Here is a 20,782-nt window from a genome sequence, read left to right on the forward strand (position 1 = left end):
ATAAAGATGACTAAGATAAATTTCAATGATAGGCCACTTTAGGTATCGTATTAATACATCATGCATGGTGTCAATGGAAGGCTAATGATTAGTAACTTATCATATGAATAAGGCATATATATATATATGTCTCACTGTTTTTTAGTGTTAACAGTCTTGAAAGTATTATAAGCAACTGAAGAACCATACCTGCTATAAAGAACACTAATACATACAGCCAGAATGTAAACTGAGAGAGGCTGTTCTATTTAGCGCATTTGCATCACTATAATCCAACTCCAAGAAGAAAGGGACAGCTCAGAGAAAGAGCTGCTTTTAGCAGCCTTAGCCATACTGCAGATATGAGATCAGCTTATGAAGAATCCGTCTGAGGAAAAGGTAGAGGAAAGATGTAATCTTAAGGAGCTAGTCAGGACTCACAGTACCACAGTTCTGTTACAGCTAAATGAAGCTTCAAAAAAAATAACAAGTTATCGCTTAAAGAGGAAAATATTTTCAGGTATGTTTTAAGTAAGTTTGCATTATCTCGTTTCTGTGCTCTGCACTTTGTAATCAAGAACTGATTCCGGGCAGCTCACACTTCCCTTTCCCTCTCTGTGGGAATCGGGAATAACGACTGGAGCCATGCCAGCGCCCCGGGCGGCGCGGAACCTACTTCGACCGCCCCTGACCAGTGCTCGGGCGGGAGCCTCCCCTCACCGCGCCTCAAAGCCCGTCAGGGAAGGGAGGCCTGCGGCGAGCCAGCCCGCCGGGAAAAACCCGCCGCCGCCGCCGCTGAGGGAAGGCCTTCCCGCGCTCCCGCCACTCCAGCCGGACAGCGAGGCGCTGCCTTCCCCCTGCACACCGGCGCGGCGGCCCCCTCCTCTCAGCTCTAGGGGGAAGGGGCTACCGGTGGAGGGCGGGAGTCCCCCCACCCCCTCAGCGGCTGGGGCGGCTAACGGCCCCACCGCCCGCCCTCCACAACGCGCCTGCGCACAAGCCCCCCTCCGCTCCAGGGCAGCGGGGCGCGGCGCGAGCACCGGGACCCCCACGAGGGGACTAGGCGGGGCGGGGGGGGAGGGGGGGGGGCGGGAAAACGCCATGACTGTTATGGATAGCGACTCCCCTCCAATAGACAGGCGGGCTCCGCTGTTTTTCCCTCCTCTGGCCAATCAGCGCTCGCTTCCTCCCCTGCCCCGTGAGCCGTTCTGGCCAATGAGAAGCAGGCTCTTTGGGCGTCAGTGATATTCAAACCGAGAGCGGCGCGGGCGACCTTGCCCGCCTGGAGCCTGCTCCCGGCCCTGAAGCAGAAGCAGGCGGCGAGGGTGAGTGTGGCCGGGCCGGGCCAGGCCAGGCCAGGCCAGGCCAGGCGGGGCATAGCGGGGTGCGCGTCTAGCGGTGAAGCTGCTGAGCGGCGGTGGCGGTGGCGGTGGTGGCGGTGGCGGTGGCGGAGCCCGCGCGCCCCGGGCTGCGTGTGGCGGCTGGCCCCGCCCTCCGCCCCCTGCCGCGGTCGGAGGGCCGGCGCTGCCCCGCGCCCCGGGAAACGGCGGTGCGTGGGGCGGGCTCCTCGGCTGCCCCGGCCCGGTGCGGTGGGCTGCGGCGGGGCGCTCGGCGGAGAACGGGGCCTGCGGCTCCGCTGGGCCGCCCCCGCGGGTGAGGGAACCTGGTGCCTCTCTCTCCTCGTCTCCCTCACCACCTTTTCTCACTGCCCTCCTTTTTTGTCATTTTGGTCTTCAACCTAAATTTGATGAGGGATGTCGAGAGTGGTGGTGTTGTTTTTTTTTTTTTTTCTTATTTAAGTTTGATATATTATGAAATTAAAGGAAAAAAAATTCTGGATAACGCCGCTGGCTACAGACTTGGCAGCATGTAATAAGATGTATTGGGTGAGGATATCAATCCATCGTGCAAGTTATCTTCAATTAGGCTGAGGAGTAGCACTTTCTAGAAGTAGACACAAAGCAGACCTGTGCTTGATACTAATTTACTCAAAGTGTTTTGAAAACAGGAAGGTGTATGTGGGCAAGGAGAGGGAAGAGGAAGATCTTGGAACGTGTATCCATTCAGCTCTGGCTAGCACAGGTGGTAAAGCAATAGCTATTCGTGAAAATGATACCCTAAATTAAAACTACTCTCAGTTATGTCCCTTGTTACTGCTTGGCTATATCCTTAAGCCTTCAGAACTTAAAATTGTGTCTCAGTGGTTTTGTGTGCTGCTTTGTTCTCAGCTGCCTCTTGGTACCTTTTACATGCTGTACAGCCTCCAGTTTGTTTATGCTGCAGTAGCTCACCTGCTTCTCTGCTGTTGAGCCTTTTTCTGATTAGCCCTGTTTTGTATCTTTGAGTCTTTTTTTTTGTAGCTAACATTGGAATTTCTATTTTTCCTATTTATATTCATAATTAATGTTGCTAACTCTTAAAAAAATTTTTTTTTTTAATGTTGAGTGTTTTTGTTTCCCTTTAAGAAAATCCTGATTTAGGCTTTAGGACTTGTAAACAAAACCAAACAAAGATGATGTGCACATATAGTGTTTTTTTTTTTAAAGCCTGGGTAGAGGCGTCAAAACCATCATGTTTCTATGTGTTTTGGGAAATAGTGGCTGGGTAAAGGAGAGACTTCTACTAGTGGCTGCACTAGGGAACAGGTTAGAAGTGAGTTAACAAGTCTGTCTAGTTGGATAGCTAACTAATCATCTTTTAACCCAGTCTTGTAATCAGGGTGTCATATGGGACATGAAGGGAGCTGAAGTCGGAGAGTATTTGGAGGGTTTTGCCACTTGTCTGAATTCAGGTTTTGGTAACTGCTTATGGAACAATTCAGCTTGATGCTTTCCCGGAACAGCATTTTTTTAACATCTGTCTGGAGCAAGCAAAAGTCGCAGGATTTCTTTCATGTTCCTACCATTGCAATTTGCTCTTTAGACTTTAGCCTAAAAGCTTGTATCGTTTAGCAAGCAGGTCTGCTTTCTGCTTTCCCATGGGTTTTAAAGAAACTCGTGGGACATGGTTTAGTGGTGGACATGGCAGTGTTAGGTTAACGGTTGGACTCGATGATCTTAAAGGTCTTTTCCAACCTAAATGATTCTATGAAAGCTGGTATCTGTTCCTTCAAAGGTGTAACAAAGACTAGCTTTTGCTGTAATGTCTACGGAATAATAATTGATAACTGGATGAATGACAGATAATGCCATGTGTTTCTGAAGATGGTTGTGTGTTTTTATTGCATGTTTCCATTCTTACTTGCCTTGAACCAAGGTGGCAAGATCTTGAAGGCAGGGACTTTTAAACACTTAAATGTCTGTGTAATAGATCCCAAAATTCAGGAAGGGTCTTTGGTAGTACTGCAGCGTGTTTTGGCAATGTTGATACAACTGCGCTTGGAGATAGTCCTACTTCCTGTAACTGACAGCATTTGCTGTACTACCAGCATGTGCATAAAGATGAGCACTGTTAAATAATGCACTGAATACATCAGCAGAACAATGCAAGTACTGTAGAAGATGAAAGCTACGGTTAGTTTTCCCCTCTTGTTTGTGTGTGATCTTTCTGCAGAGGAAAGGAAAGCACCAGAAAACACATGCATGGGTAAAGTTCCTGGTTTAGAGGTAGCATTTTTACTTCTACACAGAGTAGAGGACTTAACTCAAAGTTCTTCAACATATAGTCTTTTGACACTAGTGGGCACTTTAATCAGACCATAGGAACAGAGCTAAACAAATATTTAACAGTTAAATCATAGACTCATAGAATCATTAAGGTTGGAAAAGACCTCTAAGATCATCGTGTCCAACCGTCAACGCAACACACCATGCCCACTACACCATGTCCCTAAGGGCCTCATCCACACGTCTTTTAAATACTTCCAGGGATGGTGACTCCACCACATCCCTGGGCAGCCTGTTCCAAGGCCTGATCACTCTTTCAGTAAAGAAATTTCTCCTAATGTCCAGTCTAAACCTCCCTTGGCGCAACTTGAGGCCATTTCCTCTCGTCCTATCGCTGGTTACTTGGCAGAAGAGACCAACACCCACCTCACTACAACCTCCTTTCAGGTAGTTGTAGAGCGCGATGAGGTCTCCCCTCAGCCTCCTCTTCTCCAGGCTACACAACCCCAGTTCCCTCAGCTGCTCCTCATAAGACTTGTGCTCCAGGCCCTTCACCAGCTTCGTTGCCCTTCTCTGGACACGCTCCAGCACCTCCATGTCCTTCTTGTAGTGAGGGGCCCAAAACTGAACACAGTATTCGAGGTGTGGCCTCACTAGTGCCAAGTACAGGGGCATGATCACCTCCCTAGTCCTGCTGGCCACACTAATCCTAATACAGGCCAGGATGCCGTTGGCCTTCTTGGCCACCTGGGCACACTGCCGGCTCGTGTTCAGCCGGCTGTCAACCAGCACCCCCAGGTCCTTTTCCTCTGGGCAGCTTTCCAGCCACTCTTCCCCAAGCCTGTAGCGTTGCCTGGGGTTGTTGTGGCCGAAGTGCAGGACCCGGCACTTGGCCTTGTCGAACCTCATACAGTTGGCCTCGGCCAACTGTAGCCACAATGGTCTGGGGGTATAAGGAAAATATAGGTAATAGGATAACATAAATATATTTTACTAGGCTGAGCACTTGGAGGAAAAAAGCCAGGCAAGTTCTTGGGCACTTGCTTAAATTTTTTGCTGCCCTCTACACCTCCTTAGATAAACAAAGGCAATATTTCAGTAGATTCCAGGGGTAGGAAAAGTGTACTTTTTGTTCAATAATTAAAAAGTATTTTCATACTTTCTCAAACCTTGCATTTGGCTCCATTTAGAAACTGAACAAATAGCGTAACACAGCAAATCCAGTATTTCAAGACTGGATGCTATTATTTCTCTTTATATCAATAAATATTGTTGGGTGTATTACACATGAAATCCTATGGATAACTGGTACTGCCACTTGATCCATTTATAACATATACTGCTCTTTTAGTCTCTGTCCCTTGACTTCTTATTTAGTGGGTGTGTATGAGGGGTTGAAGTTACTTTACTACACTTTATTTGAAGGTGGTTCTGTATCTTCCTGATCTCTGCATACATGTTCTCCCTGTTCTTTCTTCCCTGTCTCTAACCGCCTCTCTTGTATGGCTTTTCTAATCGCAAACGTGCTACCATGTAGCCAAGCCCTGTTCCTGTTGAGTGCATATATAACAGCACGTTGTTATTTTAGGTCTTTGCTGTTTTGTCAGATTTTGAATGCACCTCACCCAGAGAAATAAATGGCAAATGCTTTCTTTAAAAGTAATCATGCAGCAGATCAAGTATTCAGAGTCTTATTTTGGCTTATTTACAGTTGAACCTTCGCATGAGTAGAAAGATTAGTTGTAAATCATGACAATACAGAGGTGATTATGCCCTTAGTGTATTTTTTATCTGTAAATGTCATAAAAAGCTGACACATTTGGAAGTGCTTGCCCTTAGTCCAAAAGCAATCTTTGAGCTTTTTTGTACTGTTTTATTGCTAACTAGGAATAGTTTTATTGATTTAATGAAAACTGTATTTCTGGGATGTCAAGGGAATGAGGCAAGCTTATAGGGTATACTGATATTAATTTACTTTTCAATGTCTAACCATTCCATTTTTTGATACACAGGAACTTCTTCAGGATGGAGAGCTACATTTCTTGCCTTTGCTGGATTCTTGGGATCATCTGAGACCCTCACCCACGTTATCTTTTTGACAAGGCATATCCTTTCTTCAGGAGAGGTTTTCTCCATATAGTACACATTGAACCTTGAACAGTGTTAAGTGGCCACCAGAAATGTAAGTTCGACATGTATTGATGAGAGTTAAGATCAAATTTATGCAGAAAATAATTTTTTTTTTGTTTTTGGTCTACTACATTTGGCAAGCTATCACTGTAAAAAGAATAATGAATCTTTTACATTGGTAAGGAAAATATAAATATTGTTTTTAAACAAAAAAAATCCATCTGGGGATTGTTAGCAATTACAGTTGTAATGAGAGATCTTGGTATTACTAAACCTGAGGTAAATTTCTTTTGGTCGTCTTAGTGCTTCAGGTTTTGGAGAAGCTGACTTCATCCATACTTTGAGGGAATGGGTGCAGTTCAAGGACAGATCTTTAACGATATTCTCACCCATAAAGAGGAGATTTGGAGTATTGAGTTCCTGTAGCCCCCTCTACTCTATTTATCAAAGGCAAAACTGCAATATGTATCAAAATCTTCCTTATGAAGATACAAGGTTTTTTTCTCCTAGGAAGTAAATAAGTATCATCTTTAGAATGGCACGTGAACAGTCTTTGCTATAGTAATCACCTATGTTATTTTTAGCCACATAATCTCCAAAATATGGGACAGTTTACAGAGCCAGTCTTAGATCAGCCTAAGATTTTTCCCTATGCACTTTAGGGGAGAAACAGATATTAAAGGAAGTTCCAAATGAACACTGAAATTGGAATTTATTCAATGTACTTCTTTTTTTAAGAAAAATGAAGGGAAGCTTCTTTTTTATTTAGTCTCAGCTCAGTGAAACAAAAATTGTTTTTCAGATAGCACTAATTTAGCATGCTGTTTCTAGCTTTCATAGTTTTTCTTCTGTATAGGTCTTGCTTACAGCCCTATTTGGGGATGCTTGCTTATACTTTTTTTAGACCACTGAAAATATTTCATTTTGTAAATGAAGGAAGGAACCATTTTCAGAACTTAGCACTTTTTTTGCTTTTCTGCAAAGATATTATGAAGTCAGGTGTTGAACGTCTCACCAGATTCCAGGAGTTGTTAAAGTGATGCTAAGATCTTTTGATAGTGGTAATGTACATGGTGCTTTTGCCAGACTAAATTTTGGAATTTACACAAAAAATCCCTGTGTTTTGAACCTACTAAAACAACACTTCTGCTCTTGTCTATATAGACTTAATATTCTTGGTGGGCCATTTCTAATACAGGAAGAACATGAAATATGCCTACTTCTGCTGTATAAGCAAGCTCTGTAAACGTTAAAATCTTTCTTGTTTATGGTCTCTGCTTGGGAAAAACTAAGAGTCTGCTGCTTTTAAAGAGGTGCAAACTTGTGACAACTAGTGCTCTAAAAATAAATTGTGAGGCTTCCTGAAAGTGGTGCCAGGTTTATTTTTTAGATAATGAAATTAGAGGTGGATGAACTTACTTTATCCCATTCAATTACATCTCTATCAATAATTCATCTGAAATAGATCTAATATCTCTGGGCCTTCCATCAACTTTTCATTGACTTGTTATACCTGACTACAAAAGGAACAAAAACCAACAATTCACTGTAAAAATAAACCTAGTCTTTCTTTGAACCTATTTAATCTGTCCAGAGTGCGTTTCCTTCCCTGTTTCTGGGCCCAACTTCACAATAATCGGGAATTCAAATCCCCTGGATATGCACTTAATTCACCACAGTTTTTAATATTAAAATTCTCCTGTTCATTAGATGCATGGAACGTTGATTAACGTGGGAAAAGCTGTGATCAGTGTGTTTCACGAAAATGTAAGAGACTTTTGTTGTAGGTGAAAAAAGAAATAATCATCAGTTTTTCTTCAGTTTATTTTAGCACTCTTGCTCTGCTAAGATTGCCTAGATTCTTATCTCTCAGCTATATCCATGTATTATATTTCAGTTGATAATAAACTGATATAGCATTGAGGATTTGGCATAAGTTCCTTAAAGTGTGTTTAAACCTCTAAATCCACATCCTTTTAGAAATTTAAGAATAGGTGTCACTCGTCTTTGGCAATAGCCCTTTGAACAAAGGAGCATGTGAATTCTTTTCTGCTTACCCACTGTGAAAATTAATTGCTGTAACCTGTGGGAAAAAGCCTAGATTAACATTGTGTGCTAAACTTTTAGGCAGAATAAAATAAGGATGGTAACGGGATCATAGCTCGTGTTGGCTTTATGGATATGTACATGCAGAACACTTCTGGTTTCAGGTCTTTCCCCTTTTTGAATTGCCTATAGCAACTCCTGTGGAGGAACAGGGGCCGTGAAGAGGAAGAGAAGACTAATTTTGTGGCAGATAAAGCCTGCGATGATCTCTCTTTCTGTGAAGCTTTTTGTCCTGGAGCTGTTAGAATTTGAGCCCCTGGCTTCTGTTGTGGTCTGAACTTTGGCTACTTGCTGTATGTTGGGCCTGTATCACTTGTTAAAGCAGTAGGGGAATTTTCTGGAGGAAGGGGATCATCAGGATGTATGTGTGGGGTGACACATCTAAGGTAGTCTTACAGGTGTCATCAAATGGAAGTCTCTGCTTCCAGCCTTTCCTTTCTCTTGTCCATATGGTGACACAGTTGAGAGAGTAGGAAAAACATCAAGCAAAAAGATAAAAGCTCTCCCGCCTTTTTATGTAGTTTTCTGTGGGCATTTGTCCCTGAGCCAGGTTACCATAAAGTCTGACAAATGCTTGTTCCATTGCTGTTTATTCAAGAGAAGTGGCAGAAGTGTATGGTTAGGAGGAGGACGACTGCCTCTTAGCCATCCTAATCTATGGATTCAGGATGTGATTTAATACAATAGACTCATGGCTATTCAGGCAACATATCCCACCCTGCATTTTATTCAAACACTAGATATACCTCATTGGAAAGGGCTACTGTGAAGCACAGACTAGTGTTTGGGCAGATCTTTAAGTACTGATTCCTTTTGCTCATTTACGTTGGCTTCTGTTAAGAAGTTTACTTGTATAACTACATAGACAAAGGCTTAATAGAGTATTTATGTTACATAATGTGGTTGAGTCTCAATTAATCTGCAGAATATACATCATAGGCTTTCCAGTGGTAATTCCAATTAAGGTGAGCTACAACAGGGTTCTTCAGTAACATCACTGGTTTTTAACCTTGCATCTGCAGATGGAGGAGGAGGACCTAAGTGAAAGAGGATTGCCACAAATTGCTTCGATCATGAATAGAGTTAGAGACTTGAAAAACAAATACAGAAATGAAGACAATATCACAGATGAACTTAACTGTACTAAAATCTCAGCTGATACAACAGGTATGTGGTGGTGTTACTCTATTGTCACTTATGCAACTGCTCTTAATGGCTTTTTTACTCTTAGTCTAGGTTAACTGAAAGGATTTAAGATTTAGCATTTCTTCAATATTAACGACTGTGAAATGCATTTCATTTCTCCTTGTTTCTTTAGTTAACTGTGTTGCTCTAATCTTGTGTGTAAAAAACCCAAAACAACCAAAACCAAAAAAACCCCCAAAACATAAAAAAAACCCTCACTAGTCTTCTTACATGAAAGTTTGTTTCCTTCTGTTCAAGTTTGCTGCAGTTTTAATCTATCTCCTTTGTTATTTTTGTTATTTTTCTGTCAGATAACTCTGGAACTGTTAATCAAATAATGATGACAACAAATAATCCAGAAGATTGGCTGTGTTTTTTGCTTAGGCTAGAGAAAAAAGGTATTCCTCAGATGGATGTTAGCCTACTGAATAGACTCATTGGTCGTTACAGTCAAGCAGTGACTGCGTTACCTGCAGAAAAGCATAGTCAAGATGAGAGCTATGCTCGCATCCTTGTGAGATTTGCTGAGTTGAAAGCGTAAGTATAAATTTTCAATTTTCAGTATAAGAACTCATCATTCAGAATTCTGAATCTGAATGATAAAAATAGTTTGGTTTTGTTAGTAGTTTCTGCAACAAATTATCATTTTGAGTAGGATGTTTTCATATTGACTCCTTGAAACTCTGAGCAGCTTTGGCTAGTCAGTTTATCTGTTGTCTCCACAGTACTTGCATTTTTTGTATATGCTAATAAACATGATTGTTCAGAGCTATTTGATTCAGAGATGTTAATATACTTTTTTCTAGGTTCCATGTGTAAGGTACCTGGGGAAATATCATGAGACCGTTTCTTTTTTTTTTTTACTTCAGCTCAAAAGAAGTTGCATGGGTAAAGTCTGATGTAACTTCGGATAACTATAATCTGTGTATTAAACTGTGTATGTTGTAAGTTAGGATTAATTTCCCTGTGGACATCTATAACTGTTTTGGCTGTAAGGTAGACAGTTTGCTATTATCTAACCCATCTAGCCAAACCATAGTGGTCTATCCTTGTCTAGTCTGCTTTCTCCTGTGCTAGGAAAGACGCATCCCAGCTACATTAAATAGCTGCCTTAGGGTAGGAAGAATGTCTCAGAACATCATTCTGTACTTTCATACTTATTAAATTAGTTTTGATTGTGGCCATTTATTGCTTTATTCAATCCAAATTTGAACAGTGTTGTTGTTCAGATGTTTTCAGGCATAATTTGGGACAAGGTTATAATTTGACTTTTGTCACTTGAAATACCGTGACAGTGAATATTTTGAAGAGCTGCATTTTAACATTGTAGCAATCCTTAACAATTAGAGTTGAGCAGGTGGTCTTCCAGTGAATACAGCTAGTCTTTTTCTGTTTCTTGTGTGTCTTCCTATTTGACTTTTTGGCAGGTGGCTTGATCTTGCAGTATGATATGGTCTACTTCTATGTCTGTACTGTCATTTTCATGGATCTTGCTGTATCAGTGTTTACTAAAACCATACAATGGAAGTAATCTGTTGAATCTACTGTTGAGAAACAAGCAGGAGTGAATAATGACCTGCTGTGAATCCTTAGTATCTTGAAGAGTTAAGCTGTTTTTGTGGAAGTGAGTAAAGCATATCTTCGAGAAAGACCTCCTGTCTTTAAAGATACTGAGAGATGGTGTTCTTGTTCAAAGGTTAGTTGCTTTTCCTCAGAACAGAAATTGCGTAACATAGGCTTCTAGCCCATGCTTTCCAGAATTTCTTTTCCAGAATGGTACTTGGATGCTATTATCAAGTCACATCTGTTATCTCATTACGTACAGTAGGAGTTTAAGTTCAGAAAGATTTTTTCCTACCTCCCTAATAACTTCAAAACTCTTGGATCTCTTTCTACTTGATCTTTAAAACATGGTTTTAGAGGTGGATACTTCTTAAATGGATACTAGAACTGTGTATTGTATTGCAGAAAGCAAATGGAAGGCACTGTCAGTAGCCTATTAATGCTAGAATGCATGAATATTATTAACAGTTTTAGTTGCGGTGTCCCACTGAAAAGTCTTTAATTGCTTTACTACTACAGCCTTTAGGGACCCTCTTGGGAGAGTAGTCTATCTTTTTTCACTATTAAAATGCACTCTCCATAGCTATACTAAAATACCTTATGCTTTGGTAACCAGCATTACTGTAGAATCTGCCCTTTTTGTCTTCTGCTTCATATTTTTAATTGGCAAATACCATCAGTCATATGTTTCCTGACTTGCTAATGAAAATTCTTTTTAAAAAAAGATGAACAACCCTCTCCTAAACACCTCTTGAAAAGTATACCCATCAAAATCTGACATAGCATCAATCCCAATGGAATTTTGCTGTAACTATCTCCCTAAATGGTCCCCCATCTGAAAATTACTTTCAGAGATTAGCCAGTTCTTAATTTATTACAGGCTAATGCTTTCTCATGCATTGTGGCGTATAATACAAAGTCAATTATTTATATGAAACTACATTTATGAACTACATGTGTAACCTCACCAGAACCTGAAATTGCTTTTGACTGATTGGATCTGAAAAACAACAACAATGTTGCTTGTCTGTAGTTTTTGGAGACTAATGTTAAGTTAATCAGTGAGTGGTTATTTGGATCTTTTGTGTTTGGCATGTTCACTTGTTGCTCACAATTTTCTTGGTGTTTGAGATTTCCCTGGTGTTTCAGACTCATCTTCTCTGTTCCTGGCTGTCAGTTTGTCTATTTTGTCTATCTATTTTGTACTATCTATTTTGTCTCTGCTCAGCTTTAGCTTCTGTTAAAGAAAATCCTCTCATCTCATGACTTCCTAGAGTGCCAATTTATTTTTTTAGCTATTGCAAGTAAAGTAACACTTTGATACGTGGGTGCTCTGATAATACTGCCTTTGGTGGGAGAAGAAAGGTGCTCTAGTAGAGTTCTGTCTGCTTTCTCCCAAATGTTCTACCTAACAGGAGAAGCAAGTCAGAGCATCACAAACTTCAGAAGCAGTGCCAATGGCTTGAGATCTTAGTGTCTATTGGCATCAACACCGTTTTCTTCTGATCAAAGTTGGATTTTTCCATTCTTGGCACTAGACCTGTCTTGTCTTGGTACCTTCTCTAGCTGGAGCCTGACTATGACAAAACTTTTTGACCTGTTATAATACTGAGGTTGTTTGAAGAAGCCCTGAATGTACTCTGAAACAGGCAAAGGTGAACAGCCAGCTGCATCTGTGATTGATTATCTGTATCACATGTTAACCATGCCAGGCCTGCTTTCATGAGATGCTTCTGGCTGTAGCACAGTGCCACCAAGTGTGTGGCACTTGATGCCTGTTGCTAACATTGGGTCTTGTTCTGCATATTGCTATCCAAGTTGTTGCTGCTTTCTACAGGAACTTAAATTTTTGAAAGTGAATGTAATTCACTTGTTACAGCTTAATTTGTGTTACTCTGACTTTGCCTGCAGATGGGTTATTCTGTGCCTGTCCTATTGCTTTGGATGATCAGAGCTGAGTTTATTAATATTACTGGAGTCCAATAGCATGCCTAAACTATGATAGAGACTTTTCTCATTCTTAATTCCACAGAATTCTACTGGAAATATGTTCTTTTTAACTTTCTGTGTTGTATTTTTCTGTAATTGTTTTTTAAGCCATTTTCATAAACTTTTCACCATCCCCACTTCTAAGTACTGCCTTTGCTTACCTGTTGAACCAGGGTGGAATTTTGGAAGAAATTCCTTTATTTCTTGATCGTGGATTTTGCTAATAAGTGTTAAAAGAACTCTTTTTTTTTTTTTATATTAAAAATGGGGATGGAGTCCATTGAAATGCGGTGTTAATTTATTTCATAGCGATATAGATTCAGGCCTTTTCTATCTTGACAAGTATTTACTTTAAACTGTAGATCCTCTGGAATATTTAAATGTTGGTGTACTGTGTGCAAGCATCCCAGTTGTCCGACTTAGCAATCTATGGCCAAATGTAAAACTAGGATTAAAAATTAGTAAAAGTAAAGGAACTATTAAATGTGAAGTATCTTGTCTGGACTTTATGGCACAATCTCTACATTTTTGAAGTATACCATGTTTGCCATTGCTGCTTCCAGTGTGTCTGCAGAAAACAGACTTAAATCCACCTTGTGCTACCAAATTTAACTGATAAGACCGTGTTGCCTAGGAGTATGGGGGAAATAGAATGAATTCCCTATATCTTATAAGGAGTCAGTGTTCCCATAGAACCCTTGATAGAGGTAGCTATTGGATAAATGCTCTTGTTGTGTCCTAGTTTTCTATAGGTATGGTGTTATAGATGTACCAACAGAAACAACTTCCTTCAGTGACCGACATCTCTGCTAAGGGAATCTGACAATTTGGGTGCAGTTGCAGAAGCTCTTCAATGTAGAAAAGCTCAAAACCTCTAGCAAAATTTTGGTGTTCAGTATTGCTTTAATGTAATGGATTGGAAACTTTGTGACCATATTGCTGCAGAATATAACTAACAGTGTATATAATACTTCTTCTGACTTGATTAATACGATACATTTTTCCACACTTGATGTTTCTAAAGCAATCTCCTCCCTGTCCCCCTGCCTTGCAACCTCCTTCATATAGGAGTGGATGCATCTAGAAGCATGGAGATTTTTCTCTGGATAGTGTCAGCATGTAGCCTGGAAGGGCTACAGGTAGGTGTTCTGTACGGGTTAGTGGGTGTTCTGAGGGAAAATATCTACGTGTTTTGAGGAATAATATAAGCAGTGACAAAGAATGAGTCCTTAATCTTTCTCTTCAGGTTTGAGCACATTCTGTTTTTTGGAAAGGGTCAGCTTGATATCTTTCAATTATTAGCTTTTTAAGACTCTTAGCTTATTTGTACTTCACTAATGGCACTAAGGAAGAAGAAAAACTTCAGCTATAAATGGATTGCTTTTCCAGAATTATCTAAAGCCATCATCCAGCACATGGAACTTCATCGTTGTTACTAAGGCTCTTCACTTTGTGTAACTATTGATGTGCTGTCTTTACAGTCTTCAAGATCCAGAGGAGGCACGGGACCAGTTTCATCTGGCCAGACTGAACTGCAAGAAATTTGCTTTTGTGCATGTGGCTTTTGCACAGTTTGAACTATCACAAGGTGTGTAGAAAAACTTGCTTGATGTTGCTGTTCTGTGTTGTTCTAGGTTTTGTTGTTCTAAACTTCTGCTCTGTTACATAATTTGCAAGGAAACTGATAGGTATTAAATTAGAAAAAGAAAAATCTGGATTTTCTTCTTTTTTGATTGAAATTTAACAAAGTGTGTTCATTTTTAATGAAAATATGCGCACAGTTCTTAATAGTTTTTTTCTTTTTTAGAAATAACTTTCAAGCAAGATGAAAATTGGCAGTGATTTCTTTGTTCTTTTTAGCTTAGATCTTACAGTGGGAGGTACGAATAAGGCTCTTGCTATGTTGAAAAATGATGCTCAAATTTGGGTGGCAATTTCCCTTTAGATACTTTCAGCTTGCTTGTGGAAGAAATTCTGGCTCTTTCCAAAAAGCAACTGTAGATTCTTTGTGTGTGGTGTTTTTTTTTAACTAAACCAAAATATCCTGTAAATGTGCAATTTGGTCCAATTAAGTTTTCCCCTCTGCCACTCAGGTTCTTAAGTAGTTAGCAATTGGATTTTAATTGATTCTTCTGTTTCCTGTTCCATTGTTGAACATTCACATTGGGACAGTGGAAATGGTTGATATCTTCTGTTGCTTCATAAATGGCATGGACTGACACTTTTTTGTGTATCATAGGTGCCATGTTCCAGTAAATTGGGGCTGGGGGGGTCATCAGTATCCAAAACAGAATGGTAATCTTTGTCATATGGTGCCATACAGCAGTGTTTTAGGCAAGCCATTCTGATATGAGAGTGATAATGTCTTTTAAAAATTCTGGTTCCCTTCTTTAAGGGATGCCTGAACTGTCTGTTCCTGGTAGGGATAGTTGCACTGAGAGCAATCTTTCTAAATTAATTTAACCTGTTCCTTGGTGTACTGAGTCTGGCATGGGTGGGGTTAATTTTCTTAGCAGCTCATATGATGCTGTGTTTTAGATCTGTGACTACAACAGTGTTGATAACACACCTATGTTTTAGCTGTTGCTGAACAGTCCTTGTGCATTGTCAAGGATTTCTTGCTTGGCCTCTCCTCTGCCCCAAGGCTGGGGGTGGGCAAGAGGTTGGCAGGGGACGCAGCTGGGACAGCTGACTCAAATTGACCAAAGGGATATTCCATGCCATAAAGCATCATGCTCAGCAATAAAAAAACTGGAGGACAGTCTTTCCACAGTAGCAGTTGCTTGGAGACTAGCTGAGCTTCGGTCTGCTGGTAGGAAGTGATGAATGATTGCCTTCGCATCACTTGATGGTTTTTTTTTTTCCCTTTTTCCTTCACTTATTAAACTCTTTGAGTTTTTTCTTGTTTTTGCTCTTCCAGTTCTCTAGACTGTTCTAGACTATGTAAGTTATGCTCTAATATATCTAGAATAATAGGTCCTCAATACTTTGGGCCAGTAGTTCACAAAGTTCACCTTGGCTTATGTCAGTTCTTTCCTATTGTGTGTAGGGGAGGTGGCCCTAGTACTTGGTAGCAACGTTGTGCTGCCTACCCAAAAATGTTTAGTGAGTACTGTATACTTATCAGAAAAGATGATAAACCAATAATACTGCAATAATAAATATATTGTCATAGAAGTGTAATAAAGACAACCTATTGTGTAATTTAAGTAAAGTGTAGAAATGTTACTAGTGGTTACCAATGACTAAATTAATCCTTCTATCACAATCACTTGTGAATTTAATTACTGCGTAGCTATGGGATGTGTTAATGCAATAGTTTCTTTTACTTTGACAGCAAATAGTCAACCTGAAATGAAATCCTAATCCGAAAGGAATAAGCCATTTATGATTGGCTTTGTTTTATCTCCAGTGTGCTCTCTGATTTGTATCTGTTACCCTTGAGCTGGTCTATTTGACATTTGGTAATGTGTATGGAGCTATAGTGTCCCTGCTGTGCACTTCAAAGAGGATTAATGTAACATGTGAGTTGTATATTGTTACTTTAAAAGTGCTGTTAACTTTTTCACTGAGTGTGTCCCGCTCAAGTCAGAGGGAAAGGAGGAGGTTAGTGCTTTGTTACCTCCTCATCCTGGTCATTTCAGCAGTGCTTTAGCACACCTGCCAACTGTTTCTGGATTAATCTGTATTTCCCTCTGTATTAAGAAGAAAATGTTAATTATACATTCACTTCCCTGTCTTGAGCAAAATTGTGAGCTAAAGCTGAAGTCAAAATTCTGAAATTATGGTTGGCAAATTGATATTGATTTTTTTATAAACTGAATATTCATGCCTGAAAATGGAGTGACACAATAAAGGTGGCATTCTGGTTTGTTTTTATTTAAATGCCGAATACAACTTCAGTTAAATAGGTCAGATGAGGAGCTGTGTCTTCCTGACTTTTGATGTGCTTTGGGTAGAGTGCTTGAAGCAAGATTTGCTGTGAACTGCTTGGAACTCATGACCATAAATAAAACTCTGCTTTTGGCTATATAAAATGTTATGCCTAGGTGGATCATTCAGGCTTTTTGTATGTGATGAAGTGGACTCATTGAAACTCACAGATACTTCTGGCTTTACTTTTGTGCCTTGGTTCTTCATCTGTTAAGGGGGATGGAGCAGTTCATTTTTTACTTAGGTGTTTTGGTATCATGTTATTTCTTTTTCAGTGAGGCACATAATACTAGGCGGAATTACTTTTCATTTTGAGTAGCAGGTCTTGTTGAAGCAATGTGTGGTTACTCAGTATAGCCAAAGATAGAATGCTGGTTAAGGATTCTTAAAAAGAAATACTAAGCCTATCTGTTTGCTAAGGATTTGGGAGAAAAATAGTATTTGATTATAGGTTAAAAAACAAGTCATAACAATATGCACAAAATAGCTTTAAATGAAATCATAGCTAATCTTATTTTGGCATTTCCTTGCTTCAGTGTCCAACATCACTCATTTAATATTCTTAAAATAGGTTACTTAAGCGTAAGTTCCTAATATATACACCCCACTCCCCCCCAGTCTGAACTGCAGGCGACATTGACATCTAACTTCAGTTCTCAGTGGATTTTTGAGTGCTGGAGACATCATGGAGCTCTGAAATATACTATTATATAGTATAAGAAATACTTAATTATATATGTATGTGGCACCTGTAAGAACAAAGTGGTTTACATTTTCCTGCTTTGGAACTGAGGAAGAAGGGCATTTGGGACTTCAAGGGCATTAACAGCTGTAACAAAACATCGCATCATTTTGCCCTGATGCTCTCTAAACCAAGGAAAAGATTTTGGCTGTGGTGCACTTCTTTCCTTATTTGACTCTTTCGGGTTTTTTAATAGCTGTGTGTGTACATGCTTATATAGGTAAACTGATTGCTTTCAATATGTTGTGTTAAAACACCTCCTCTCCTCCCCCAGTTCTCTTCAATCTCTGTTTATGGCATTTAGTAATGTGTAAAATTAATGAAACGATATCCTTCCTTTTCACTCTTTTCTTAACTGTAGTGCTTTCTGGAGTAGTGATGTTTGATTTAACAACAGCTGCTTTTAACTTTGATTTCTATTAAGTGCATTAAAGATGTTTTATAATGCATATGTAATAAGGTTTGTATCTGGTCAGATCTAAATGAAAGTCTATGAAAGTCATCTTTCCTTGCTGATACTGCAGAAAAAAAATGGATTTTAGAATTTGTGTTGTATTTCCTTACGGTTCCTGTAACACTAAACAAATACTGAGAATGCAGTTTTGTGAGTTCATAAAGAATATTTTGTGACTTGGTGTTCAACTTCATGTGAAAAATAGACTTACATGATTCACTTGTAACTAGTTCCAGGCAGTATCCTTAAAGTGGATATCGAAGGGGGGAAGTGCCTAATGAACAACGGCTTCAGAGAATGATGCAAAGTAAATATAAGACAGCATGAATTTAATCACATCTTTAAAAAAAGACCATGTTGCCCCAGTGTAATTGTTTTACATTTCCTTAATTTCTCTATTGACTTCTCTGTGTTCCTTACTACTTAGGAAATGTGAAGAAGTGTAAGCAGCTCCTTCAGAAAGCTGTGGAGTGCTCTGCTGTTCCACTAGAAATGTTGGAAACTGCTCTACAAAACTTTCATTCACAAAAAAAGCAATTGCTTTCAGATGAGGAGAAGGAGAACTTAGCAGGTAATTGTAATTTCTTAAAACGTTGGTTGAGTTTAGGCATGTTGTAATTCTAGGTTGAAAAAATCTTTCTAATGTTTGTCCCTTCTAGATAAGAACTCATAATCTGCTGCTGTCTAATAAACAGTCATATTTATCTATATTATCAATCTTATTCCCTCAATATTCGGTTCCATCTTCAATGCAGTGACTGTAGTTTGCAGGAGCCATAGGATGGTAGATTCTCTAATTCTGTATAGAGTGTTCCTCTGAGTGTCATTAGGTATTTGTACTTAATAAATAGAGACTTACAGCTGAAAGTGTGAAATAAGAGCTACTAGTGATAGAGAAGAATTAGAACTGAAACATACAGATTAAACTATACAGATATCTTAACTTGAGGTGTATCTTGTGACAGGCTGGTGAAGTTCTGGCAGTTGTTTCAGTGAAGTCAAATCTAGGAAAAATAATCTGTTTCAACTTTATATTTATTTTACAAATGGACAAACTCCATGTATTTATGAGTACAAAATTGAAGTGCATGGCTATATCATAAAACATAACTGATACTGGTTGCTGGGTATATAACTTCACCAAGGGAACAGTTACCTCATGAAGTTTTAAAGAGAGAAATTTGTTTGGAGTGGAATTGAGCAAAAAAACAAGGTTTGACTTAAATAACGAAGTGCATGTAACTAACTCTTCCAAGAGTGGTGTCGAACACTTCCATATTTTTGTTTTGTATAAGGACAGAATTAGTGCAAAATAGGTCTGATTTCATTTCCTTAGGAATATGTCTTCAGAAATGTAGCTTGAAATTTGGCTGGCTCCTGTTGAATGAGCCTTTGTGAAACACTAGTTGTGGGGGGGGGAAAAAACCCCAAACATTTGGCAACACTTGTAATAATATTAAGTTATGGTATTAATTTTTTAATAAACTTTATTTTTGGTCCTATTCTGCTTATCATTAATCAGAATAGACATCGTAAGTGCCACAGCTGATGTACAGTGCCACAGGAGAATATCCTGTGAAATATCCTTCCTGGATTTTACAATTTCTATTTGGTATGATTGGATTTACTTGCCGCAAAGCTAAGGGAATACCTATGAGAAAATACATGGCAAAAGCCTGTCAGCCATTTAGGGAGCAGTGAACTTTGGCGGAAGAGTAGGTTCATCTAGTTTTTCATTTATGTGAACTTCTAACGTTAAGTATTTGAAAAATGCTAAGTATTAATTGAGCTATTTAAAGAGAAAAGTTTAAAAGGCAAATAACACTAGACTTGAAATATCTTAAACTCGGGGATGTACGTGGTCTAAATCAGTGAACTTGGCTTTAAGTGAATTTGTATGGTCCTTCTGGAGCAATAGAGACTGTTTTAATGTATAGGCATTTAAGTCTTGTCTGTTTCGTATTTCCATTTAAAGAGCTGCTTTTGAAAGCTTTTTATTTGAAAACAGGAACACTGTATATGTAAATTCATTTCTTCACAGCTTCAAAAGATTGTTCAGAAAGATTTTGACAAGAGTTATATGCAGTTACAGTGTAGTGATGCAAATATAAAAACTGCAGCAAGTCTAGAAGCCTTTGGTTTAATTCCTTTTTCCCCTCTTTCATTATGAAAGAACATTTTTTTCTTTTGAAACAAATACAGTCTGCAGTATTATCTGAATAGTTCTAACTAATTTACCTACAGTATCAAGTACACAAGAGTCTGGACTTCAGAGCATAGCTGGAAATCACAGAAGCATAAAAAGGAATGATTCTGGTGAAAATTCTTCTACTGTTACCAGACTTTTGCTTGGGTAATGGCTTATTTTATTTCTTATTTAATTTCTTAAAATCATTTAAACCAAAACCAAACACTAGTGTTGTGGTTTTTTTTTTTCCTTGCCTTCAGGGAGGAGAAATCACAGGAACTTGATGCTCTAGTTAACTACCACAATCCATTAAGACCGCTAAACAAATCTAACCAGGTAGAACATGTAACGTTTTATTTCAAAATCTTGAACTCTTTATTCTGCTTTACACATCTGATAACTTTCAGTTTGCTCTTAGGCCTGTCCCTTTGGGAGGGTTCCTGTTAAACTAGTAGCTGATGCTGGTGATGATGTGAAGACGATGGATGTCCCACTTACAGCTAGTCTTATGAAGAGGTATGGTTATTGGGTTTACTACAGCACAACAGATCTTAATAATCCTTTTCAACAGTGTTTTTATTGGATAGTGGAAATGTCAGATGTTAAAAATGTTAAAATTGATCTAAAGATTATTGACAAATAGTCATTATAATTGCAATAGATATTGCAATAATGTACCTCCTATCTTACTATTCAGATTCTTTGTATGAGAGCGTGCAAAGATCAATTTGTTGTTCCGGCTAATTAGTAGGCTCAAAAGAAATGGAGACTAAGGCAAAAATAAATTTTGTTAAAAAAAACTTTACATTTGTGTATTCCAGTTTCTAAAATTAGATATAAGGCAATCTTGTAACTTCCAAAAGATTTTTGAATTCTCATTTTTAACATAATCCATATGATAATGATTA

At 39.1% G+C, this 20,782-nt stretch overlaps 1 protein-coding gene across 1 annotated transcript in view; it reads left to right on the plus strand.

Annotated features, from left to right (window-relative positions):
- Positions 1 to 1,226: 1,226 nt before the first annotated feature.
- Positions 1,227 to 20,782, plus strand: part of TTK (TTK protein kinase) — a 39,084-nt gene continuing 19,528 nt past the window's right edge. Inside the window, exons 1-9 of the mRNA XM_075145370.1 lie at positions 1,227 to 1,304; positions 5,597 to 5,766; positions 8,843 to 8,987; positions 9,317 to 9,542; positions 14,039 to 14,145; positions 18,114 to 18,257; positions 19,931 to 20,039; positions 20,135 to 20,210; positions 20,293 to 20,390. Of these exons, the coding sequence (XP_075001471.1) occupies positions 8,843 to 8,987; positions 9,317 to 9,542; positions 14,039 to 14,145; positions 18,114 to 18,257; positions 19,931 to 20,039; positions 20,135 to 20,210; positions 20,293 to 20,390 (905 nt within the window). The 5' untranslated portion in view covers positions 1,227 to 1,304; positions 5,597 to 5,766. The remainder of the gene's footprint in view (positions 1,305 to 5,596; positions 5,767 to 8,842; positions 8,988 to 9,316; positions 9,543 to 14,038; positions 14,146 to 18,113; positions 18,258 to 19,930; positions 20,040 to 20,134; positions 20,211 to 20,292; positions 20,391 to 20,782) is intronic.

The sequence above is a fragment of the Calonectris borealis genome, chromosome 3 (genome assembly GCF_964195595.1).
Source record: "Calonectris borealis chromosome 3, bCalBor7.hap1.2, whole genome shotgun sequence".
In the NCBI taxonomy this organism is placed as follows: domain Eukaryota; kingdom Metazoa; phylum Chordata; class Aves; order Procellariiformes; family Procellariidae; genus Calonectris; species Calonectris borealis.